The 21820-nt window shown below is 45.1% G+C and overlaps 1 protein-coding gene across 2 annotated transcripts in view; it reads left to right on the top strand.

Moving 5' to 3' along the window:
• Nucleotides 1-4663: 4663 nt before the first annotated feature.
• Nucleotides 4664-21820, top strand: part of NSUN5 (NOP2/Sun RNA methyltransferase 5) — a 32871-nt gene continuing 15714 nt past the window's right edge. For both annotated transcript variants that reach the window (XM_082671493.1, XM_082671492.1), the window contains exons 1-4: nucleotides 4664-4773; nucleotides 4879-5001; nucleotides 5516-5690; nucleotides 5787-5895. In XM_082671493.1, the coding sequence (XP_082527619.1) occupies nucleotides 4681-4773; nucleotides 4879-5001; nucleotides 5516-5690; nucleotides 5787-5895 (500 nt within the window). In that variant the 5' untranslated portion in view covers nucleotides 4664-4680. The remainder of the gene's footprint in view (nucleotides 4774-4878; nucleotides 5002-5515; nucleotides 5691-5786; nucleotides 5896-21820) is intronic.

Raw genomic sequence — 21820 nt, 5'->3', positions numbered from 1 at the left:
TAGGGCTGCAGTCTATAAAAGAGCTTAGCCGCATCTAGAACTGGCTCCTCAGCAACGGGATATCCCACAAGTCAAGTTGCAGCCACGAGCCCTTTGATTTCCACACCATCCTTTTCGGCGGGGCAACGAGGCCCACGTGCAGCTTCCACCTTTGGCTAATCTTCCTCCTGCTGTCTATGTAAGTAATAAACTGAATCAAAAGCTGGTTGTTGTCTCTTGATCAGCTGAATCTGTCGGGCCTTGGCCTTGGTTGCTGTATGCTTGACACCTTTCAGACTTGGTTTTTGGTTTTGCAGCTTTTCCTTCAATTCCATCAGTCTACCTCCACTCTCCACCCTTCTCCGCCATGCTGTGTCCTGGGAGGCTGGCCCCGCTGGAATGCAAACCCCTCTGGCTTCCTGTTGGGTTCAGCTGAGGGGAGGGCCTGGCAGGAGATCCCAGGGCAGTAGAGGGAGTTGGAGGTATTTCTTTTCCTGGTTTTCTGCCTGCTGGGCTATGCGTTGGCACCTTCCCTCTACTGAAGACTCCTGGCAGGCAGCCCTCTCCCTCTGCTGCTCTTCCCTTGTTCCCGTCGCTGAACAGTGAGCACCGTGCCATCTTCCGTAGGGGCCCCTTAACTCCCACTGTTCTTTTAGAAACAGTCCCTTCTTTAAACTCAGCTACTCACTTATGTGCACCTTTCTGCCTCCAGCCAGACCCTGACAGACACAATGGCATACTTCTGCACCCATTTAATAAATCCCCTCTGTTGTTTGGCTAACCAGAGTTAGTGTTTGTGCTTGCAACCGAAAGATCTTAACTGCTACACATCCAATGTGCAGAAGGCAGAGGAAAGAGCAGTTAATTCTTCGTGTGGAGTTGGCATTTAAGCTGAAAGAAGTGGAAGACAGGCAGAGGAGAAGAGCCTTCAGGGATCTAGGTCCAAAAGGGATGCTGCAGCTGGAGCTGGGCCTGGAGATGATGGTGGGGGCTGATCCGGGGCGGGGGGCATCTGTGCTACTTTAGTGTATATTAACTTTGTCCTGTGATAATGACAGTGTGGGAGTGGGCGAGTCTGCTCAGGGAGAAAATATCCGACTGACAGAAAGGAGGTCAGAGAATGGAACACCAGAACCTAGGGGAACAGCTTAGACGGGGTTGCCAAGGAACCTTAGAAACGGGCAGAGAGATGGGAGGGTATGCTAGCAGGAGAGGTCATAGAAGCCAAAGCTTACCAACAAAGAAGGTGTGTCCAACAGTGCCATGAAACCCCAGATTCAGCAGGAAAGGCCGAAGGAATATCTGGAGATTCTTGGTAGTTTGGGAGGGACCCATCTCAGTGCAGCTGGTGGAAAACGGACTGCAGGCAGTTAGATAATAGCATGCGATGAAGATGTAAAGGCAAAGATTGCTGATTCTCCATTTAAAAAGTTTGATAGTGGGACTTCCCTGGTGGCACAGTGGTTACGAATCCACCTGCCATTGCAGCGGACATGGGTTCGATCCCTCGTCCAGGAAGATCCCACATGCTGTGGAACAACTAAGCCCGTGCACCACAACTACTGAGCCTATGCTCTAGAGCCCGTGAGCCACAACAGCTGAGCCCACGTGCCACAACTACAGAAGCCCACGCGCCTAGAGCCTGTGCTCTGCAACAAGAGAAGCCACCACAATGAGAAGCACATGCATTGCAACAAAGAGTAGCCCCCGCTCGCCACAACTAGAGAAAGCCTGCACGCAGCAATGAAGACCCAACGCAGCCAAAAATAAATTTTAAAAAAAAGTTTGATAGTGAAGGGAAAAAGTAAACTGGGTCAAGGGTTTGGGAGAAGGTGGGATTAAGAGAAGGCGTTTTTAGGACAGAGGCAGTGCTGTCCGCAGAAGTATATGAGCCACATATGTAGGTTTATGTTTTCTAATGGTCACATTTTAAAAATTAAAAGACTCAGGGCTTCCCTGGTGGCGTAGTGGTTAAGAATCCGCCTGCCAATGCAGGGGACGTGGGTTTGAGCCCTGGTCCAGGAAGATTCCACATGTTGCGGAGCAACTAAGCCCGTGTGCCACAACTACTGAGCCTGCCTGTGCTCTAGAGCCCGTGAGCCATAACTACTGAGCCTGTGTGCCACAACTACTGAAGCCTGCGCACCTAGAGCCCATGCTTTACAACAAGAGAAGCCACTGCAATGAGAAGCCCATGCACTGCAACAAAGAGCAGCCCCTGCTCGCCACAACTAGAAGAAAGCCCGCACACAGCAATGAAGACCCAACACAGGCAAAAATAAACAAATAAAATAAGTAAAACATTAAAAAAAATTGACAGACCCAGGTCAGCTAGCACTCAGATCTTGATTTCTTAATACCATTCTACAATAAAAGGAATGAGGGCTCCTTGGAGAACTGGCTGATTCTGGGACTAGAACAGGAAATACACCAAATGAGCCTCAGTATCTTGTAGTGCCAGAAGGCAAGGAAATGCTCCAACCCAGACAAACGTGAAAAAAAAAAAAGTACAGTAGTAGAGCCCTGTGAAAAGGATATAGGAGCCAACTGAAAGCACTTCCAGTGGTCAAAACAAGAATAATCTAAGCAACAAAATATTTTGGATTACAGTCCAAAGTATAAAATAAATATCCCTGAATCCATACTGATACAAATAAATGACTGTTTAATTAAATGGGGGAGAAGAGATAAATCTGTGCAGAATTCCCAGTAATTTACAGAGCTACTCCACCCTCAAGGAGGGGGAGCATAATAGCCTCCTTAAATGTGGGCTACACATAGTGACGTCCTGCCAGAGAGGCCAGAGGGTTACAGAGTAGCTTTACAGTGGAGAAACTGGACAAACACTCCCTCAGCCAGGTGATCACGGTTAACATCAACAGTGATGTCACTTTGGTACTATGTGCCCTTGCTCTGACGTAATGAAAATGTCCCTTTACCTGTGGTCTTTCTCCCCAAAACTCATAACCCTAGTCTAATCATGAGAAAAACAACAGACGAGTTCCAAGTGAGGAACGTTCTACAAAATACTGACCAGGACTCCTTAAGGTAATCAAGGTAACCACACACAAGGAAAGTCTGAGAAACTGTCACAGACAGGAGGAGCCTTGAGACACATGACTAAATGTAATGTGGTGTCCTGGATGAGATTCAGGGACAGAAACGACATCAGGTAAAAACTAAGGAAGTCTGAATAAACTGTGGACTTGTATCAATATTGATGTACCTGTTACCCACTCACCTGAAGGAGGGGGGATTGTTTTAGGATGGGTCAACTCTAGTACAGCTGGTTGTCCAGAACCACATCAATCTGTGCTCTGTTCATCCATTCACTCCTTCACTCATTCAACAGATATTTATTAAGTCCATACTGTGAGAAAGACACTGGTCTTGGAGCTAAAGGTAGATGAGTGTCAAGACAGACAAGGATCTGCCCTCATGGAGCCAGATGGAGAGACAGAGAATAAATCATAACCACATATGGAATAGGTACTATGAAGAAAACAGATGATGTAACTTGATGGGGGAGGAGGAGAGTTCCACTAAAAGATCACTTACGAACCAACCTAGAGCTACAGGAATGCGTTAAACCTTTAAGTGACTCAGTGATTTTATTGTAGACTAGAGTCAACCTTCTTGCAAAATGCTTGCTTATGTGCTATTAGTAATACAGAGAATATACAGGCTGGAATATTCTAGTTCATGGAGTCCTGCCTACTTGAATGCTTGAGATACAAGTGTACTGTTTTTTTGGTTTTTTTTTCTTCTCAATCAACCCATTATGTAACCAGTAACCACATGGGTGCTGTAGACCCAAATACCACACAATCCCTGTCCTCCCATGGGTGAGGCTGGGGAAACGTTCCTATAGATGAATCCTCAAAAGGATTGCATAAAAGGCTAGCCATTGGGAAACAAAGAGCCATTTCTCACATCACGTGCCAAACCTAATTCTAAATGGATTTAAGTGTGAAATGATGAAGCCATAAGTGATTTCTATATCGTAGCGGCGTGAAGCAGTTTTCAAGCATGACATCAAAGGCAGAAACCATAAAGGTAAGTATCTTAAAAATGAGAACTCTATGTTGCCCAAAACAACTATAAACCACATTAAAAAGCAACAATAGGGACTTCCCTGGCAGTCCAGTGGTTAGACTCTGTGCTTCCACTGCAGGGTGCGCGGGTTCCACCCCTGTTTGGGGGAACTAGGATCCCGCAGGCTGCGCGGCACGGCCAGAAAACAAAAAAAAGCAACAATAAATTGGAAGAAATGGCAAAACCTAAGATAAGAGGTATATATTGTTAATCCATAAAGAGCACCAAGGGAAAGATGGTAGAATGAACAAAAGACATCTACATGTCACAACAGAAATACAAATGGCCAATAATACATGAAAATATTCAACCTCAATCACAGAAATTAAAACATCAATAAAATCTCATTGTTTGCCTGTGAAATCGGCAAAAATTGAAAGAAAAAAGAGAAGAGCTACGAAGAAGTGGTGAACCGGGCTCCCAGCGTCGGCCTCTACTCCCTGCCAGGCACCTGGCACACGCCCTGCGGGGACCTGGATGGGCACTGTGGCTCCCGGATCTGGAACCTCCGTGCCCTTTGACCCCGGAAGTCCGGGCGGGATGGGCGGTGCGGAGCCAGGCGCACTTCGCGACAGAGCCGTAAAGGCGCACGCGTGGGCGTGGAGAATGGCGTTGTACGCGGCGGCGGCGGCCGTGTTGGCCGGCGTGGAGAGTCGCCAGGGCTCCCTCAAGGGGCTGGTGTACGGCAGCAGCTTCCAGGTAGCGGGGTACGGGGTTCGGAGTTCGGGCCCGGGAGGGGGGGCCCGGCGGGGGCCTCCCCCGGCCCGGCCCCCGCCTCACCTGGGTTCTCTCGGCCGCGCGCAGAACGTGAAGCAGCTGTACGCGCTGGTGTGCGAGACGCAGCGCTACTCCACCGTGCTGGACGCAGTGATCGCCAGCGCCGGCCTTCTCCGCGCCGAGAAGAAGCTGCGTCCGCACTTGGCCAAGGTGACGGGTGGGGTGGGGTGGGGTGGGGTGGGGCGGGGCGGGCGGGGTGAGCCCCTCCTAACCTGGTCCCAGCTCCGCCACCGTGCACGGTGTGACTCTGTCAAGTCGCTCCTCTGAAATGAGAAGGCGCAGACCCTCGCTGGGTTATGAATTGAGGTGGGATGAACATGCTTTACCTTCGAGTCTTGTGTGAAAGATAAAGAACGGAAGTGCAAAGTAGCGACGGCAGGGACTCTCTAGGTAAAACAAAACTGTGACGTTGACCAGGGAGGAGGGTTGGCATCCAGAGCTTTCCTGGTGAGAAGCCGTGGGGAAAGGGTTCAGGACTGGGAAGCAAGGCACCAGGTTCAAATCATGTATCTGCCATTAATTTCTTGTGTGACCTTGAATGAGGTGTTTCACTTTTACCTGTTACCGTCTTTCAGGTGGTCTGTTTAGCTCTTCCAATTCCAACACTGTGGCGTTCCAAGATATTCATGCTCAAGGTTTTCCGTCTTCCTTTCCCCATCCCCAGGTGCTAGTATATGAGTTATTGCTGGGAAGAGGCTTTAAAGGGCGCGGGGGCCGATGGAAGCCTCTGCTGGACCGGCACCAGGCAAGGCTGAAGGCCGAGTTGGCCCGGCTCAAGGTTCGCCGAGGTGTGAGCCAGAATGAGGACCTGTTGGAAGGGGGATCCAAACCTGGCCCAGGTGAGCTGGAAGGAGTTGTGGAGGTGGAGGTAGCCATCGGGCCCTCAGGAGAGAGCCGTCCATGTTCCTGCCCACTCACTGCTGATGGTTTCCTAGCCTCCCAGGTGCCTCGATTTGTGCGAGTGAACACTCTGAAGACCTGCCCTGAGGACGCAGTTGATTATTTTAAGAGACAAGGATTCTCCTACCAGGGTCGGGCTTCCAGGTGAGCTTAGAACCGTGAATGGCTGCTCTCATCTAGGAAGGAGCCTGGGGAAAGGGATCAGTGGGGAGAGAGTCAGGGTGGTTGTGACTGCGCTCAGGTTTTCTTCCTACTTTTCCAGCAGTTCCTCCATTTCCTTTCAAGGCCTGTCTTCCTTCATCCTTTAAACAGTGGTTCTCTTGGGAGCCCTGTTTTACTGATACATTTTTCTAAATGTATCCCTCAATTTCTTCTCTGGCTCTGACTCCTACTTCTCACCTGATCATTCAGTCTCCCAGTCTAGGCTTCTCTCCTATTTTCCTACTCTCAGGTTCATGTTACTGCTTCACAGACACCACAGTCGCAGCACTTGTCAAACCAAATTCATCTTTCTTTTGAACTCTGCACTGTCTTTTTTTTAACGTTAACTTATTCATTCAAAATTTAAGATTTAAGAGAAATGCTGCCAAAACAGTGTACTTAAATGCATTATTGGATTATTTTGCAGCGTCCTTTTTTAAAATTGACATATAACACATTATTAGTTTCAGGTGTACAATGTGATGATTTGATATTTGCACATATTGCAAAACGGTCACTAGAATAAGCCTAGTTAGCATCCGGCACCATACATAGTTGTAAAGTTTTTTCCTCAGGATGAGCACTTTTAACATTTATTCTCTTAGCAGCTTTTAAATATGCAAAGCGATATTATTAACTGTAGTCACCATGCTGTACATTACATTCCCAGGACTTATTTTATAACTGGAAATTTGTACCCTGTGACAACCTTCACCCATTTCGCTCACCTGTACCCCACCCCCTGTCTCTCGTGACCACAAGTCTGTTCTCTGTATTTATGAGCTTGGGTTTTTGTTTTTGTATTAGATTCCACATAAAAGTGAGATCATACAATGTATGTCTCTCTCTGTGTGACTTATTTCATTTAGCATAATGCCGTCAGGGTCCATCCATGTTGTCGCAAAGGGCAAGATTTTATTCTTTTTAATGGCCGAATAATATTCTGTTGTGTATATATATCAATTTCTTTATCCACTTCTTCTATTGATGGACACTTATGTTGTTTCCATGACTTAACTGTTGTAAATAATGCTGCAATGAATGTGGGGATGCATGTATCTCTTTGAGTGTTTTTGTGTTCTTTGGATAAACACCCAGAAGTAGAATTGATGGATTGTATGGTAGTTCTATTTTTAATTTTTAGGGCGCCTCCATACTGTTTTCCATAGTGGCTGCATGAATTTATGTTCTCACCAACAGTGCACAAGTGTTCCCTTTTCTCTACATCTTTGCCAACACTTGTTATTTCTTATCTTTTTGATAATAGCCATTCTAACAGGTGTGAAGTGATATTTTGGGGTTTTTTTGTTGTTGTTGTTGTTTTTATACAGCAGGTTCTTGTTATCCATTTTATACATATTAGTGTATATATGTCAATATCAATCTCCCAATTCATCACACCAGCACCCCCCTCCCCTGCGCCACTTTCTGCCCTTGATGTCCATAGGTTTGTTCTCTACATCTGTGTCTCAATTTCTGCCCTGCAAACTGGTTCATCTATACCATTTTTCTAGGTTCCACATATATGTGTTAATATACGATATTTGTTTTTCTCTTTCTGACTTACTTCATGCTGTATGACAGTCTCTAGATCCATCCACGTCTCTACAAATGACCCAATTTCGTTCCTTTTTATGGCTGAGTAATATTCCATTGTATATATGTTCCACACCTTCTTTATCCATTCATCTGTCGATGGGCATTTAGGTTGCTTCCATGACCTGGCTATTGTAAATAGTGCTGCAATGAACGTTGGGGTGCATGTGTCTTTTTGAATTATGGTTTTCTCTGGGTATATGCCCAGTAGTGGGATTGTTGGGTCATATGGTAGTTCTATTTTTAGTTTTTGTTTTTTTTTTTTCCTCCCACTTCTCCTGCTCCCTATTTTTAGTTTTTTAAGGAACCTCCATACTGTGCTCCATAGTGGCTGTATCAATTTACATTCCCACCAACAGTGCAAGAGGGGTCCCTTTTCTTCACACCCTCTCCAGCATTTGTTGTTTGTAGATTTTCTGATGATGCCCATTCTGACTGGTGTGAGGTGATACCTCATTGTAGTTTTGATTTGCATTTCTCTCATAATTAGTGATGTTGAGCAGCTTTTCATGTGCTTCTTGGCCATCTGTATGTCTTCTTTGGAGAAATGTCTATTTAGGTCTTCTGCCCTTTTCTGGATTGGGTTGTTTGTTTCTTTAATATTGAGCTGCATGAGCTGTTTATATATTTTGGAGATTAATCCTTTGTCCATTGGTTTGTTTGCAAATATTTTCTCCCATTCTGAGGGTTGTCTTTTGGTCTTGTTTATGGTTTCTTTTGCTGTGTGAAAGCTTTGAAGTTTCATTAGGTCCCATTTGTTTATTTTTGTTTTTATTTCCATTACTCTAGGAGGTGGATCAAAAAAGATCTTGCTGTGATTTATGTCAAAGAGTGTTCTTCCTGTGTTCTCCTCTAAGAGTTTTGTAGTGTCTGGTCTTACATTTAGGTCTCGAATCCATTTTTGTGTATGGTGTTAGGGAGTGTTCTAATTTCATTCTTTTACATGTAGCTGTCCAGTTTTCCCAGCACCCCTTATTGAAGAGACTGTCTTTTCTCCATTGTATATCCTTGCCTCCTTTGTCATATATTAGTTGACCATAGGTGCGTGAGTTTATCTCTGGGCTTTCTATCTTGTTCCATTGATCTGTGTTTGTGTTTTTGTGCCAGTACCATATTGTCTTGATTACTGTAGCTTTGTAGTATAGTCTGAAGTCAGGGAGTCTGATTCCTCCAGCTCCGTTTTTTTCCCTCAAGACTGCTTTGGCTGTTCGGGCTCTTTCGTATCTCCATACAAATTTTAAGACTTTTTGTTCTAGTTCCCTAAAAAATGCCATTGATAATTTGATAGGGATTGCATTGAATCTGTAGATTGCTTTGGGTAGTATAGTCATTTTCACAACATTGATTCTTCCAATCCAAGAACATGGTATATCTCTCCATCTGTTGGTATCATCTTTAATTTCTTTCATCAGTGTCTTATAGTTTTCTGCATACAGGTCTTTTGTCTCCCTAGGTAGGTTTATTCCTAGGTATTTTATTCTCTTTGTTGCAGTGGTAAATGGGAGTGTTTCCTTAATTTCTCTTTCAGACTTTTCACTGTTAGTGTATAGGAATGCAAGAGATTTCTGTGCATTAATTTTGTGTCCTGCAACTTTCCCAAATTCACTGATTAGCTCTAGTAGTTTTCTGGTTGCATTTTTAGGATTCTCTATGTATAGTATCATGTCATCTGCAAACAGTGACAGTTTTTCTTTTCCAATTTGTATTCCTTTTATTTCTTTTTCTTCTCTGATGGCTGTGGCTAGGACTTCCAAAACTATGTTGAATAATAATGGTGAGAGTGGACATCCTTGTCTTGTTCCTGACCTTAGAGGAAATGCTTTCAGTTTTTCACCATTGAGAATGATGTTTGCTGTGGGTTTGTTGTATATGGCCTTTATTATGTTGAGGTAGGTTCCCTCTATGCCCACTTTCTGGAGAGTTTTTTATCATAAATCGGTGTTGAATTTTGTCAAAAGCTTTTTCTGCATCTGTTGAGATGATCATATGGTTTTTATTCTTCAATTTGTTAATATGGTGTATCACATTGATTGATTTACATATATTGAAGAATCCTTGCATCCCTGGGATAAACCCCACTTGATCATGGTGTATGATCCTTTTAATGTGCTGTTGGAGTCTGTTTGCTAGTATTTTGTTGAGGATATTTGCATCTATATTCATCAGTGATATTGGTCTGTAATTTTCTTTTTTTTTAGTATCTTTGTCTGGTTTTGGGGTGATGGTGGCCTCATAGAATGAGTTTGGGAGTGTTCCTTCCTCTGCAATTTTTTGGAAGAGTTTGAGCAGGATGGGTGTTAGCTCTTCTCTAAATGTTTGATAGAATTCACCTGTGAAGCCATCTGGTCCTGCACTTTTGTTTGTTGGAAGATTTTTAATCACAGTTTTAGTTTCATTACTTGTGATTGGTCTCTTCATATTTTCTGTTTCTTCCTGGTTCACTCTTGGAAGGTTATATCTTTCTAAGAATGTGTCCGTTTCTTCCAAGTTGTCCGTTTTATTGTCATAGAGTTGCTTGTAGTAGTCTCTTAGGATGCTTTGTATTTCTGCGGTGTCTATTGTAACTTCTCCTTTTTCATTTCTAATTTTATTGATTTGAGTCTTCTCCCTCTTGATGAGGCTGGCTAATGGTTTATCAATATTGTTTATCTTCTCAAAGAACCAACTTTTAGTTTTATTGATCTTTGTTATTGTTTTCTTTGTTTCTCTTTCTTTTATTTCTGCTCTGATCTTTATGATTTCTTTCCTTCTGCTAACTTTGGGTTTTGTTTGTTCTTCTTTCTCTTGTTCCTGTAGGTGTAAGGTTAGATTGTTTATATGAGATTTTTCTTGTTTCTTGAGATAGGCTTGTATAGCTATAAACTTCCCTCTTAGAACTGGTTTTGCTGCATCCCATAGGTTTTGGATCATCGTGTTTTCATTGTCATTTGTCTCTAGGTATTTTTTGATTTCCTCTTTGATTTCTTCAGTGATCTCTTGGTTATTTAGTAACGTATTGTTTAGCCTCCATGTGTTTGTGTCTTTTACGTTTTTTTCCCTGTAATTCATTTCTAATCTCATAGCATTGTGGTCAGAAAAGATGCTTGATATGATTTCAATTTTCTTAAATTTACTGAGGCTTGATTTGTGACTCAAGGTGTGATCTATCCTGGAGAGTGTTCCCTGCGCACTTGAGAAGAAAGTGTAATCTGCTGTTTTTGGATGGAATGTCCTATAAATATCAATTAAATCTATCTGGTCTATTGTGTCATTTAAAGCTTCTGTTTCTTTATTTATTTTCATTTTGGAAGATCTGTCCATTGGTGTAAGTGAGGTGTTAAAGTCCCTCACTATTATTGTGTTACTGTTGATTTCCTCTTTTATAGCTGTTAGCAGTCGCCTTATGTATTGAGGTGCTCCTATGTTGGGTGCATATATATTTATAATTGTTATCTCTTCTTCTTGGATTGATCCCTTGATCATTATGTAGTGTCCTTCCTTGTCTCTTGTAACATTCTTTATTTTAAAGTCTATTTTATGTGATATGAGTATTGCTACTCCAGCTTTCTTTTGATTTCCATTTGCGTGGAATATCTTTTTCCATCCCCTCACTTTCAGCCTGTATGTGTCCCTAGGTCTGAAGTGGGTCTCTTGTACAGAGCATATATATGGGTCTTGTTTTTGTATCCATTCATGAAGCCTGTGTCTTTTGGTTGGAGCATTTAATCCATTCACGTTTAAGGTAATTATCGATATGTATGTTCCTATGACCATTTTCTTAATTGTTTTGGGTTTGTGTTTGTAGGTCCTTTTCTTCTCTTGTGTTTCCCACTTAGAGAAGTTCCTTTAGCATTTGTTGTAGAGCTGGTTTGATGGTGCTGAATTCTCTTAGCTTTTGCTTGTCTGTAAAGCTTTTGATTTCTCCATCGATTCTGAATGAGATCCTTGCAAGATAGAATAATCTTGGTTATAGGTTCTTCCCTTTCATCACTTTAAGTGTATCATGCCACTCTCTTCTGGCTTGTAGAGTTTCTGCTGAGAAATCAGCTGTTAACCTTATGGGAGTTCCCTTGTATGTTATTTGTCATTTTTCCCTTGCTGCTTTCAGTAATTTTTCTTTTTCTTTAAATTTTGTCAATTTGACTACTGTGTGTCTCAGCGTGTTTCTCCTTGGGTTTATCCTGTATGGGACTCGCTGCACTTCCTGAACTTGGGTGGCTATTTCCTTTCCCATGTTAGGGAAGTTTTCAACTATAATCTCTTCAAATATTTTCTCTTGGCATTTCTCCCTCTCTTCTCCTAATGGGACCCCTATAATGCGAATGTTGTTTCATTTAATGTTGTCCCAGAGGCCTCTGAGGCTGTCTTCATTTCTTTTCATTCTTTTTTCTTTATTCTGTTCTGCAGCAGTGAATTCCACCATTATGTCTTCCAGGTCACTTATCCGTTCTTTTGCCTCAGTTATTCTGCTATTGGTTCCTTCTAGTGTAGTTTTCATTTCAGTTATTGTATTGTTCATCTCTGTTTGTTTGTTCTTTAATTCTTCTAGGTCTTTGTTAAACATTTCTTGCATCTTCTTGATCTTTGCCTCCATTCTTTTTCCGAGGTCCTGGATCATCTTTACTATCATTATTCTGAATTCTCTTTCTGGGAGGTTGCCTATCTCCACTTCATTTAGTTGTTTTTCTGGGGTTTTATCTTGTTCCTTCATCTGGTACATAGCCCTCTGCTTTTTCATCTTGTCTTTCTGTGAACGTGGTTTTTGTTCCACAGGCTGCAGGATTGTATTTCTTCTTCTCCTGTCTGCCCTCTGGTGGTTGAGGCTATCTAAGAGGCTTGTGCAAGTTTCCTGATGGGAGGGACTGGTGGTGGGTAGAGCTGGGTTTTGCTCTGGTGGGCAGAGCTCAGTAAAACTTGAATCTGCTTGTCTGCTGATGGGTGGGCTGGGTTCCCTCCCTGTTAGTTGTTTGGCTTGAGGCAACCCAGCACTGGAGCCTTCCCGGCTCTTTGGTAGGGCTAATGGCTGACTCTGGGAGGGCTCACGCCAAGGATTACTTCCCAGAACTTCTGCTGCCAGTGTCCTTGTCCTCATGGTGAGCCACAGCCACCCCCCACCTCTGCAGGAGACCCTCCAACACACTAGCAGGTAGGTCTGGTTCCGTCTCCCCTGGGGTCACTGCTCCTTCCCCTGGGTCCTGATGTGCACACTACTTTGTGTGTGCCCTCCAAGAGTGGAGTCTCTGTTTCCCCCAGTCCTGTCGAAGTCCTGCAATCAAATCCCGCTAGGCTTCAAAGTCTGACTCTCTAGGAATTCCTCCTCCCGTTGCCGGACCCCCAGGTTGGGAACTCTGACATGGGGCTTAGAACCTTCACTCCAGTGGGTGGACTTCCGTGGTATAAATGTTCTCCAGTCTGTGAGTCAGCCACCCAGCAGTTATGGGATTTGATTTTACTGTGATTGCGCCCCTCCTACCATCTCACTGTGGCTTCTCCTTTGTCTTTGGATGTGGGGTATCTTTTCTGGTGAGTTCCAGTGTCTTCCTGTCGATGATTGTCCAGCAGCTAGTTGTGATTCTGGTGTTCTCACAAGAGGGAGTGAGAGCACGTCCTTCTACTCCGCCATCTTGGTTCCTCTCCGATATTTTGGTTTTGATTTGCATTTCCCTGATGGTTAGTGATGTAGAATATCTTTTCACATATGTTGGAGGACAGAGGGAACAAAAAGCACCCACTGTACTGAGAAGGCATCTTGAGACTGAAAACTAGGCAGGCAGCTCCAGCTAATCAATGGATGAGTTTTTTACAGGGTAACTTACTCACAGGGTGGGATCTGGATCAGGCAGACAGCAGCCCGGGAGCATTCATGCCTGTCCTGTGCACCACCGAGGGGCCATTGGGAGAGTTTTATAGTTAACTTAGGGTATGGGGTAGGTGCTTGGAGACAGGATGTGCATTCTTACGTCAAGATTCATGAACAGGTAACTAGTCCTGTGGGCACTGGGAATATGTCAGTGAAGGTTTTCATCTCTGGGGACTCACAGAGCTCGGAGGCCACCTGGTCCTAATGATTATTAACACTATTAACTACAAAGCCCTTGATGACATAGGAATGATTTACTGCACAGTACAGTTCTGGGTAGGATCAGCTGAAGGACCGGAGAAACTGTAAGGGCCCAAGATTGTGGCAGTTATGTTAACAGCCATATACTCCACTCCTGACATCTTGATGGCCCGTATAATCTTGTCTGTAATTTTTCCACGTAGACCCTAGGGCTAGATATCGAGAGGTGGCTTTTGTATCCCTAGCCCAAAGCAACAGTATAAGAAGTAGCACGAACAAAGTGTTCCTAATAAACAAAAGTATAGTAAGAACTATGGTTCTCCATTTACCTGGGAGGGAAGTAAGCCAGTGGGTAAAGCATGGGCAAAGGGGATTTCATCCATTTGATTAATGACTGTTTTCATATGGGAGTGTTAATCGGTTATGTTGGATTCACATGAAGATGTAAATGCAGCATTCCTGCCCAGTTACGGTGCGTGTCCTTCCCTGTGAGGCTGTCAGCATATCTAAGGCCATATAGTTTTGCAGCACCACCTTTCTCATTTGAGTGGTTTCCTGGTTTCATGGAGAGATGGGAGTCATTCAAAGCTGATGGGGTAAATTGCTAACACTTGGATTTCTAGTTTAGCACTTACACTGGTTTTCTTGTTTGTCAGCCATTCCCACCATGACATACTATGATGGGCCCACCACCTGGACTTAATAGCAGGAAGGTTATAGGGAACTCCTGGTAAAGAGGTGTATGTACGGCCCAGAAGAGACGGCGCATTGGCCCGTCCACTAGGGCAAATAAGGCCACAGATAAGCTCCACATTTCCAGATCCCTTGTTTGGGAGCCATGAAGTCGCCTGTTCTATAGGAAGCTGCTTCCGTTCCTGTCCGTTCATCATTTGATATGTTGTGAGTTCCTCAGCAGACTTCAAAGGGAAGCCCCCCATACATCTGTGATTTGTTTGGGCGTGGTTGGTCCTTCCTATGCAGGTGGGGGCTCTGGACATCAAGACTCCTTGTGCAGCTCCCAGCCACACTAAACCATCCCAAATATAAGCTGTGGGAGTCCAGAGATTACTTGACCAGTTTTGCACCAGGGAAAAAACATATTGTTTAGAGTCACTATAATCAAACAGAACTTTCATGTATAGGAACCAGATCACCAAGGGGATTTTTGGTCACCAAGCCATTGTCCCGTTCTGTGGGACAGATGAACTGTCCACAGCATCTACTCTGCATTGGAGACAGGCTGCAGACCCAGCAGTCAGAGCGATTGTGGACCTTCGCATATGTTGAGGCCCAGGAGAGGAGGACACTTCTGGTAACCAGAGCCAGGGAGTCTATGAGGCACACACTATGAGTGATAAGACAGATGTTTTAGGGGTGAAAGGTAGGCAAATCCTCATTTGTGAGCACCGTAGCTGTTTGATCACCGTTGGCCAAAACCACCCCTGGTTTTGGCCTTTTTCCTGGCAGGTGGTACGACTCATTTTGTCCTTTAATGTCTTCAGTACCTGGGGCCTCAGCAGGAACCCACATGAGCAAACCCACTTTAGGTCCTTGTGCTAATGCTTTGGAGAGGACTTTTGGGTCTGGGTGGGGCTCATTACCATATAAAAGGCCTGATTGAGGGAAGGCAATACCCAGGCCCCAAGGGATTAGGATACCAAGCCACCTGGAAGGGGAGACCAATTTAAATGCTAATGAATTACAGTAACACTAGGTCAGAGGTCCTGTGGCAGTGGCGAAAGGAGACCTTCCTACAGGGTAGGCTTAAGGCCTCCCTTCTGAACCTGTAGTCTCAGGCTCTTGGTGTCTGGTCAGGTAGCCATTCATCTGCAGGTTGTCATCCTGGGGACAGCATTTAATCGTCTGATAGTTTCAGATCTCTTAACGTGGAGGGAGTGGGGAGGGACCAACCTCTTAACGTGCAGTCAGGAGATGGGGCTTTTAATGTGGCTTCTGACATGTTGACATGCTCTGTAAGGCCAGCCATGGTGGGACTGTATGGTAGATGGAAAGTTCAAAGTATTTCTTGGGGTTTCTGCCCACTCTTGTATTTCATGTCCAGTGAAATGATTCCTTGTTCATGTCAGTTTGGGCTGGTGTTGCATACATAACTTCCAATTCTGACAGGCCTTTGATTGTTGCAGCCTAGTTGGTTTTCTTACTGGTAAAGGATTGCATCAGTCTAGTGGCTGTGTCAGCACAGGTTGGAGTATATTTATGTCCTTCTGACACTGGCAAAGGCCCTATGTAGTCCGCTTGTCATCTGGTAACTGGATGGTCAGAGCATCCAGTGTACCCTGGGGTGTGTGGAAGAGGGTGGCACTTAAAAGGACACTGAGGGCCGCCCTTATCTGTGACTCAGAGGTCTGCGTATTGGAGAGGCAAATGCCGCTTTTTTACTATTTCCCAAGTTTTGGGGCCTCTGTGTCCCGACTTTCGGTGGAGCCAGTCCGCCATGTCAGAGGGGGTCTGTAATTCTTCCAGCAACAAAGCTCTTGCTAATGCAGCTGCTTCGTGATGACCAGGCAGAGTTGACGAGTGCCATAAGGTCATGCTGGCACCTGGTTGCGCACAGGCAGTCCAAATATCAGCCCTCAATTCAGCCCCCCACAGAGGTTTATTTAGTATTTCCCGATTATTTTGATGCCAAGTGGTAAGCTTGAGGGGCATGGGTTTGTGGGTGATCACCAGCCACGTGGCTCTGGGTTCTGCCCAGTGACTGCTTTGTTCAGTCCCTTGAACCAGATGACATCCGGAGCCAAGCAGCTGTGGAGGACCACCGAGCGGCTTGGCCCTACAGCTGACATCGTGTATCATGTGTTAGCAGGGGGCATCCCGGTGTCTCCCTGTACCTGTGGTAGAGGGGATGCAGCAGGTGATGTTGCGGGGGTCTTTGGTGGGTCGCTGTAGGTCACCGGCCCTAATCAGGCATGCACCTCCCGGGAGAGGGTGCTTTTCTGTTGAGTAGGCTTACACTTTTTAAGGTGCTCAGTCGCACACAGGTAGGAATTCTGTATGTCAGCCGGTAGGTCGGTGGTCAGACCCTTGGTTTGTTGTAAGGCTAGATAAACTGCTGACAGTGTTTTTCTTTAGGACCATACCGGTTCTCTGCCCCTTTCTGTTATTGAGACCAAACTCCTAGCAGGACTTATTTCCCATTTTGTTGCTGCCAGAGCCTCCACCCAAACCCATCTGGATGTATATACTTAAATCCAATTCGCAACTCGCACCTGGCATTAACACCCTCAGTCCTTGGACAATCAGCTTGGCCTTTGCAGAAGCCTCTTGTGGGGTATTCCAGTCCCAGATTGTTCTCTTTTTCATTAAAGCATATAGTGGTTTTAATATCTGGTCGAGGTGGGGAGTAGAAGGGTGCCAGTACCCTAGCAGACCTATAAAGGCCTGTAGTTCTTTCACATGTCAGGGCATGGGATACACCTGTGTTTTATCAAAACAGCCTCAGGCATCACTTTAGTCTTGCCAGACCAGGTAACTCCAAAGAGCTTTACTGACTATCTCCGTCCTTGCACCTTGTTGGCGTTTGCCTCCCATCCCTGTGCTTTTAAATGTTCCTGAAGAGGCGTAGTGGCTTGGGGAAGAGAGCGCAAGGCATCACAGCTTGACATCTCATCGATGTAATGATAGAGAACTAAAGAGGGAGGGAAAGCCCAGTTTTCCAAATCCCAGGCCACCATCCCATGACATACAGCAGGACTATACAGACAACCTTGGGGTAAGACAGTAAAAGTCTGTTGTCTCCCATTCCACGTGAAGGTGAACTGGTCCTGGGACTCCTTATCTAAGGGTGTGCTGAAAAAGGTATTAGACAAACCTAAGACACAGTGATCTGTCTAAAGGGAAGAGGAATTGGATCCAGGGGTTGGGCTGTTTGGAACTGCTGCATAGATAGGGAGGTGTTGCCTTGTTTAATTCTCTGTAATCTACTATCATGCGCCAGGTTTGGTTTTTCCATCAGCCACATGGGGCTATTTAGCGGGCTTTGTGCCGGTCTTTTAACTTCCACCTTCCCTAATTCCTTGACGGTAGCTGTTATTTTTTCCTGTCCCCCAGGTAGGTGATATTTTTTATTGCCACCACTCTCCACGGGATAGGCAACTTTACAGGATCCCGTTTACCATGGTCCACGATTGCAGGCTTGACTGCTCGGATCCATAAGTGGAATTCGCTCATGGTGGTTATGAGGTCCAGGTCTTGTAGGACATCCACACCCAAAATATACTCAGGTATGGGGAAAATATAAACCAGAAGGGGATGAGCAGGGTCCGGGGGGTGGGGGTGTCTTCCAACTTGTAAATACAGGCTCACTTGTTTCATCCTCACCTCTGGCCTCCATATCCATCAGTGGCTTGTATTTCCCCTTGGAACTTGGATGGATTCCCATAAATCAGGGTACACTTGGCACAGTGTCTGTTAAAGCCAGGACAGTCTGTTTATTGGTGTGGGACTAATAGTTCAGTATGGGACCTCCAGTTGCCCCCTGTGGCCTGCACCAAGGAGCAACCTTGACTTCACCCCTAACCCCTAGAAGTGGGGCGTATGCACCCCTGTTCTTTTTTTTTTTGCGGTATGCGGGCCTCTCACTGCTGTGGCCTCTCCCGTTGTGGAGCACAGGCTCCGGATGCGCAGGCCCAGTGGCCATGGCCCATGGGCCCAGCTGCTCCGCGGCACGCGGGATCCTCCCGGACCGGGGCACGAACCCGCGTCCCCTGCATCGGCAGGCGGACTCCCAACCACTGCGCCACCAGGGAAGCCCTGCACCCCTGTTCGTTATCTTCCTGCCCCTGTGGAGCATAGGCTTAAGCCTGTTCCTCTTTTTCTCTTGCTGGCTGAAGAGTAAACTTATTTCATTGGGTAATGCTTTCCATGAGGTTAAAAAGATCAGATTAGTTTATTTATATTCTCCTTACGGGTTCCAGCTAATACCAGGTCTTACCATAATTGTGGGAAATTCTAGTTGGGCCCCTTTGTTTAGTTTCCTCACTTTTCGTTTTTTTCTCTTTGCCTTTATCTCGCCTTCTATTTCTCTTATGCCAGATCTTTTCCGTTTTGCTTAGATCAGCTATCATGGGTGCCCTGTCTGAATGAGTCGATTAATCATTGGGGCCCGTGCCAAGCCCCTAGAGCAGACTGCAGGATGCCACCCTTCATACCTGTTGTAAACAACTCTTCATCAAGTTCTCGGAAATTGGGAGCATAGGCAGCATGCTTTGTTCCCAATTCCCGTAGCTACTTCTTGTAACTCTTGCGTAGAGGCCCATCTTCAGGATGGAGACGGCACATCCCCCTCATTTGGCCCAGCCGTGTGTATACCTGCACGTATCTAGTCAATCAAGGTGGCTGTAGCCACCCTTGGGTTTCTCCCAACCCAGTCGCATACAAATGTTGCTGGAGGGTGGGCTGTGCTGTGACCAAGGCCATTTTTGACGTTTCTGACTCATTTAATATAATGCCATTTCTCCCAGTATCCCATGAATGGAGCACCCAGGCTGCAATTCCTTTCCTACTTTTTTGTTTAAACCTGCCAGTGAATTCTAACTCAGTGGAGAAATATCCCCGCATAGTTGTGTCTTGGATTCTAGGGATCTCCTCTCGGTTATCTCCTGGCTCCCTAGTGGCCTGTGTTGTAGTTTGGATCAGAGGTCTTGCCTGCAGGTCTTCCTCCTCTAGAGTTATGTCCACATCTTCTGACATGTAGTTATCCCAAGGATCCCACCTCTTGGGGTCCCAGTTCTCCTGTGAAAAGCTCCTCATGTTTGAATGGAACAGCCTGTGGCCCTGCATTTTAGGCATCTTACATGTTATCACTTCAACATGTTCTTCCTGTTGTATTGTCCTTAACATATGTCTGAAGTGGTGGAACATGCCATCTGGACATCCCTTTCTAATGCCGGCGCCTCTTTAGTCTTTAGTTCCCTGTTGAGCTGTAATTCTTTTTCTGTGCCAGTCATTAGAGCGCATAACAAAGGTCATGCAATGCAATAGCTTACTTTGTTTTTCCACTTTTTGCTTTCCCACCGCTTCAGTTGATATATCTAATAAGCCCTTTGGTGTTTTGGGGGCATCCCTGTACTCACACACTGGCTGGAAGTGTTCCCTAAGCCTGGCCAAATCACTGCACGTGGAAGTGGCTGGCCAGCCTGGGATTTCCCCTACCATCAATGGGCTTTACTGCCCCTTTACCCATTCCTGTGTCGTTTTCAGTTTCCTGACTGGCTTGCCAATTGTTGGAGGATGGAGGGAATGAAAAGTGCCCACTGAACTGAGAAGGCATCAGGAGGCCGAAAAATGAGGCAGGCAGCTCTAGATAATCAATGGATCAGTTTATTATAGGGTAACTTACGGGGTGGGATTGGTCAGACAACAATCTGGAAGGATTCGTTGCTGCACTCTGCACAACAGAGGGGCCAATGGGACAATTTTATAGTTAACCTAGGGTATGCGGGTAGGTCCTTGGAAACAGGGCGTGCATTCCTAAGTCAAGATTTATAAATCAGTAACGAGTCTCATGGGTGCTGGGAATACACCAGCGAAGGTTTTCATCATTGTTTGGGGACTAATGGAGCATAGAGGCCACTGGTCCTAATGATTATTAAACACTGTCTATTAACTACAAAGCCCTGACGGCAGAGAAGATTTACTGCACAGTACAGTCCTGAGTAGAGTCAGCAGGACAGGAGAAACTGTCCTGACTTATGATGGTGTCACTTATGCTAACAACCGTACAGTGTAGTGTACCTGTTGACCATCTGTATGTCTTCTTTGGAAAAATATCTCTCTAGAGGCTCTGCCCATTTTTTAATTGGGTGTTTTTAATAAACTGTTGAGTTGTATGAGTTCGCTGTGTATTTTGGATATTAAGCCTTTATCAGATACATGATTTGCAAATATTTCCCCCCATTCCATAGATTGCCTTTTCATTTTGTGGATGGTTTCCTTTGCTGTGCAGAAGCTTTGATGTAGTGTCACTTGGTTTTTGTGTTTGTTTTGCTTGCTTTTGTTGCCTTTGCTTTTTTTTTTTTTTTTTTTTTTTGTGGTACGCGGGCCTCTCACTGCTGTGGCCTCTCCCGTTGCGGAGCACAGGCTCCGGACGCGCAGGCTCAGCGGCCATGGCTCACGGGCCCAGCCACTCCGTGGCATGTGGGATCTTCCCGGATCAGGACACGAACCCATATCCCCTGCATCGGCAGGCGGACTCTCAACCACTGCGCCACCAGGGAAGCCCCTGTTGCCTTTGCTTTTGGTGTCAAATCCAAAAAATCGTTGCCAAGGATGATGTAAAGGAGCTTACACCTGTTTTCTTCTAGGCATTTTATGGTTTCAGGTTTTACATACAAGTCTTTTATTTTCCTTTCAGTTTTATTGAGATGTAATTGACATACAGCACAGTAGAAGTCTGAGGTGCACAGCATAATGATTTCACTTACATACATCATGAAATGATGACCACAGTAAGTTTAGTGTCCATCCATCATCTCACATAGATACAGAATGAAAGAGATGGAAAAGAAATATATTCTTCCTTGTGATGAGAACTCTTAGGATTTATTCTCTTAACAACTTTCATATGTAACATATACCGGTATTAATTATATTTATCATGGTGTATGTTACGTTCCTAATACTTTATTTATTGTATAACTGGAAGTTTGTACCTTTTGACTACCTTCATCCAGTTCCCCCTCATCTTTGGTAACCACAAATCTGATCTCATTTTCTATGAGTTGGTTGATTTGTTTTTGAAGTATAATTGACCTATAACACTGTTAATTCATGTTACACAGCATAGTGATTTGATATTTCTATACACTTCAAAACGATCACCACAATTGATAAGTCTAGTTACCATCCATCACCATACAAAGATATTACATAGTTATTGACTATATTCCCCATACTGTACATTTCATACCCATGACTCATTTTTTTAAAAAATTAATTTATTTATTTTTGGCTGCATTGGGTCTTCGTTGCTGCGTGCAGGCTTTCTCTAGTTGCTGTGAGCGGGGGCTACTCTTCGTTGCGGTGCACGGGCTTCTCATTGTAGTGGTTGCTCTTGTTGTGGAGCACAGGCTCTAGGCACATGGGCTTCAGTAGTTGTGGCACGTGGGCTCAGTAGTTGTGGCTTGTGGGCTCTAGAGCGCAGGCTTAGTAGTTGTGGCACACGGACTTAGTTACACCGCAGTGTGTGGGATCTTCCTGGACCAGGGCTTG

Source organism: Grampus griseus (assembly GCF_964374135.1).
Source record: "Grampus griseus genome assembly, chromosome: 14".
In the NCBI taxonomy this organism is placed as follows: domain Eukaryota; kingdom Metazoa; phylum Chordata; class Mammalia; order Artiodactyla; family Delphinidae; genus Grampus; species Grampus griseus.
Note: the sequence above shows the minus strand (reverse complement) of the source record. Positions and strands in the feature narration are given on the sequence as shown.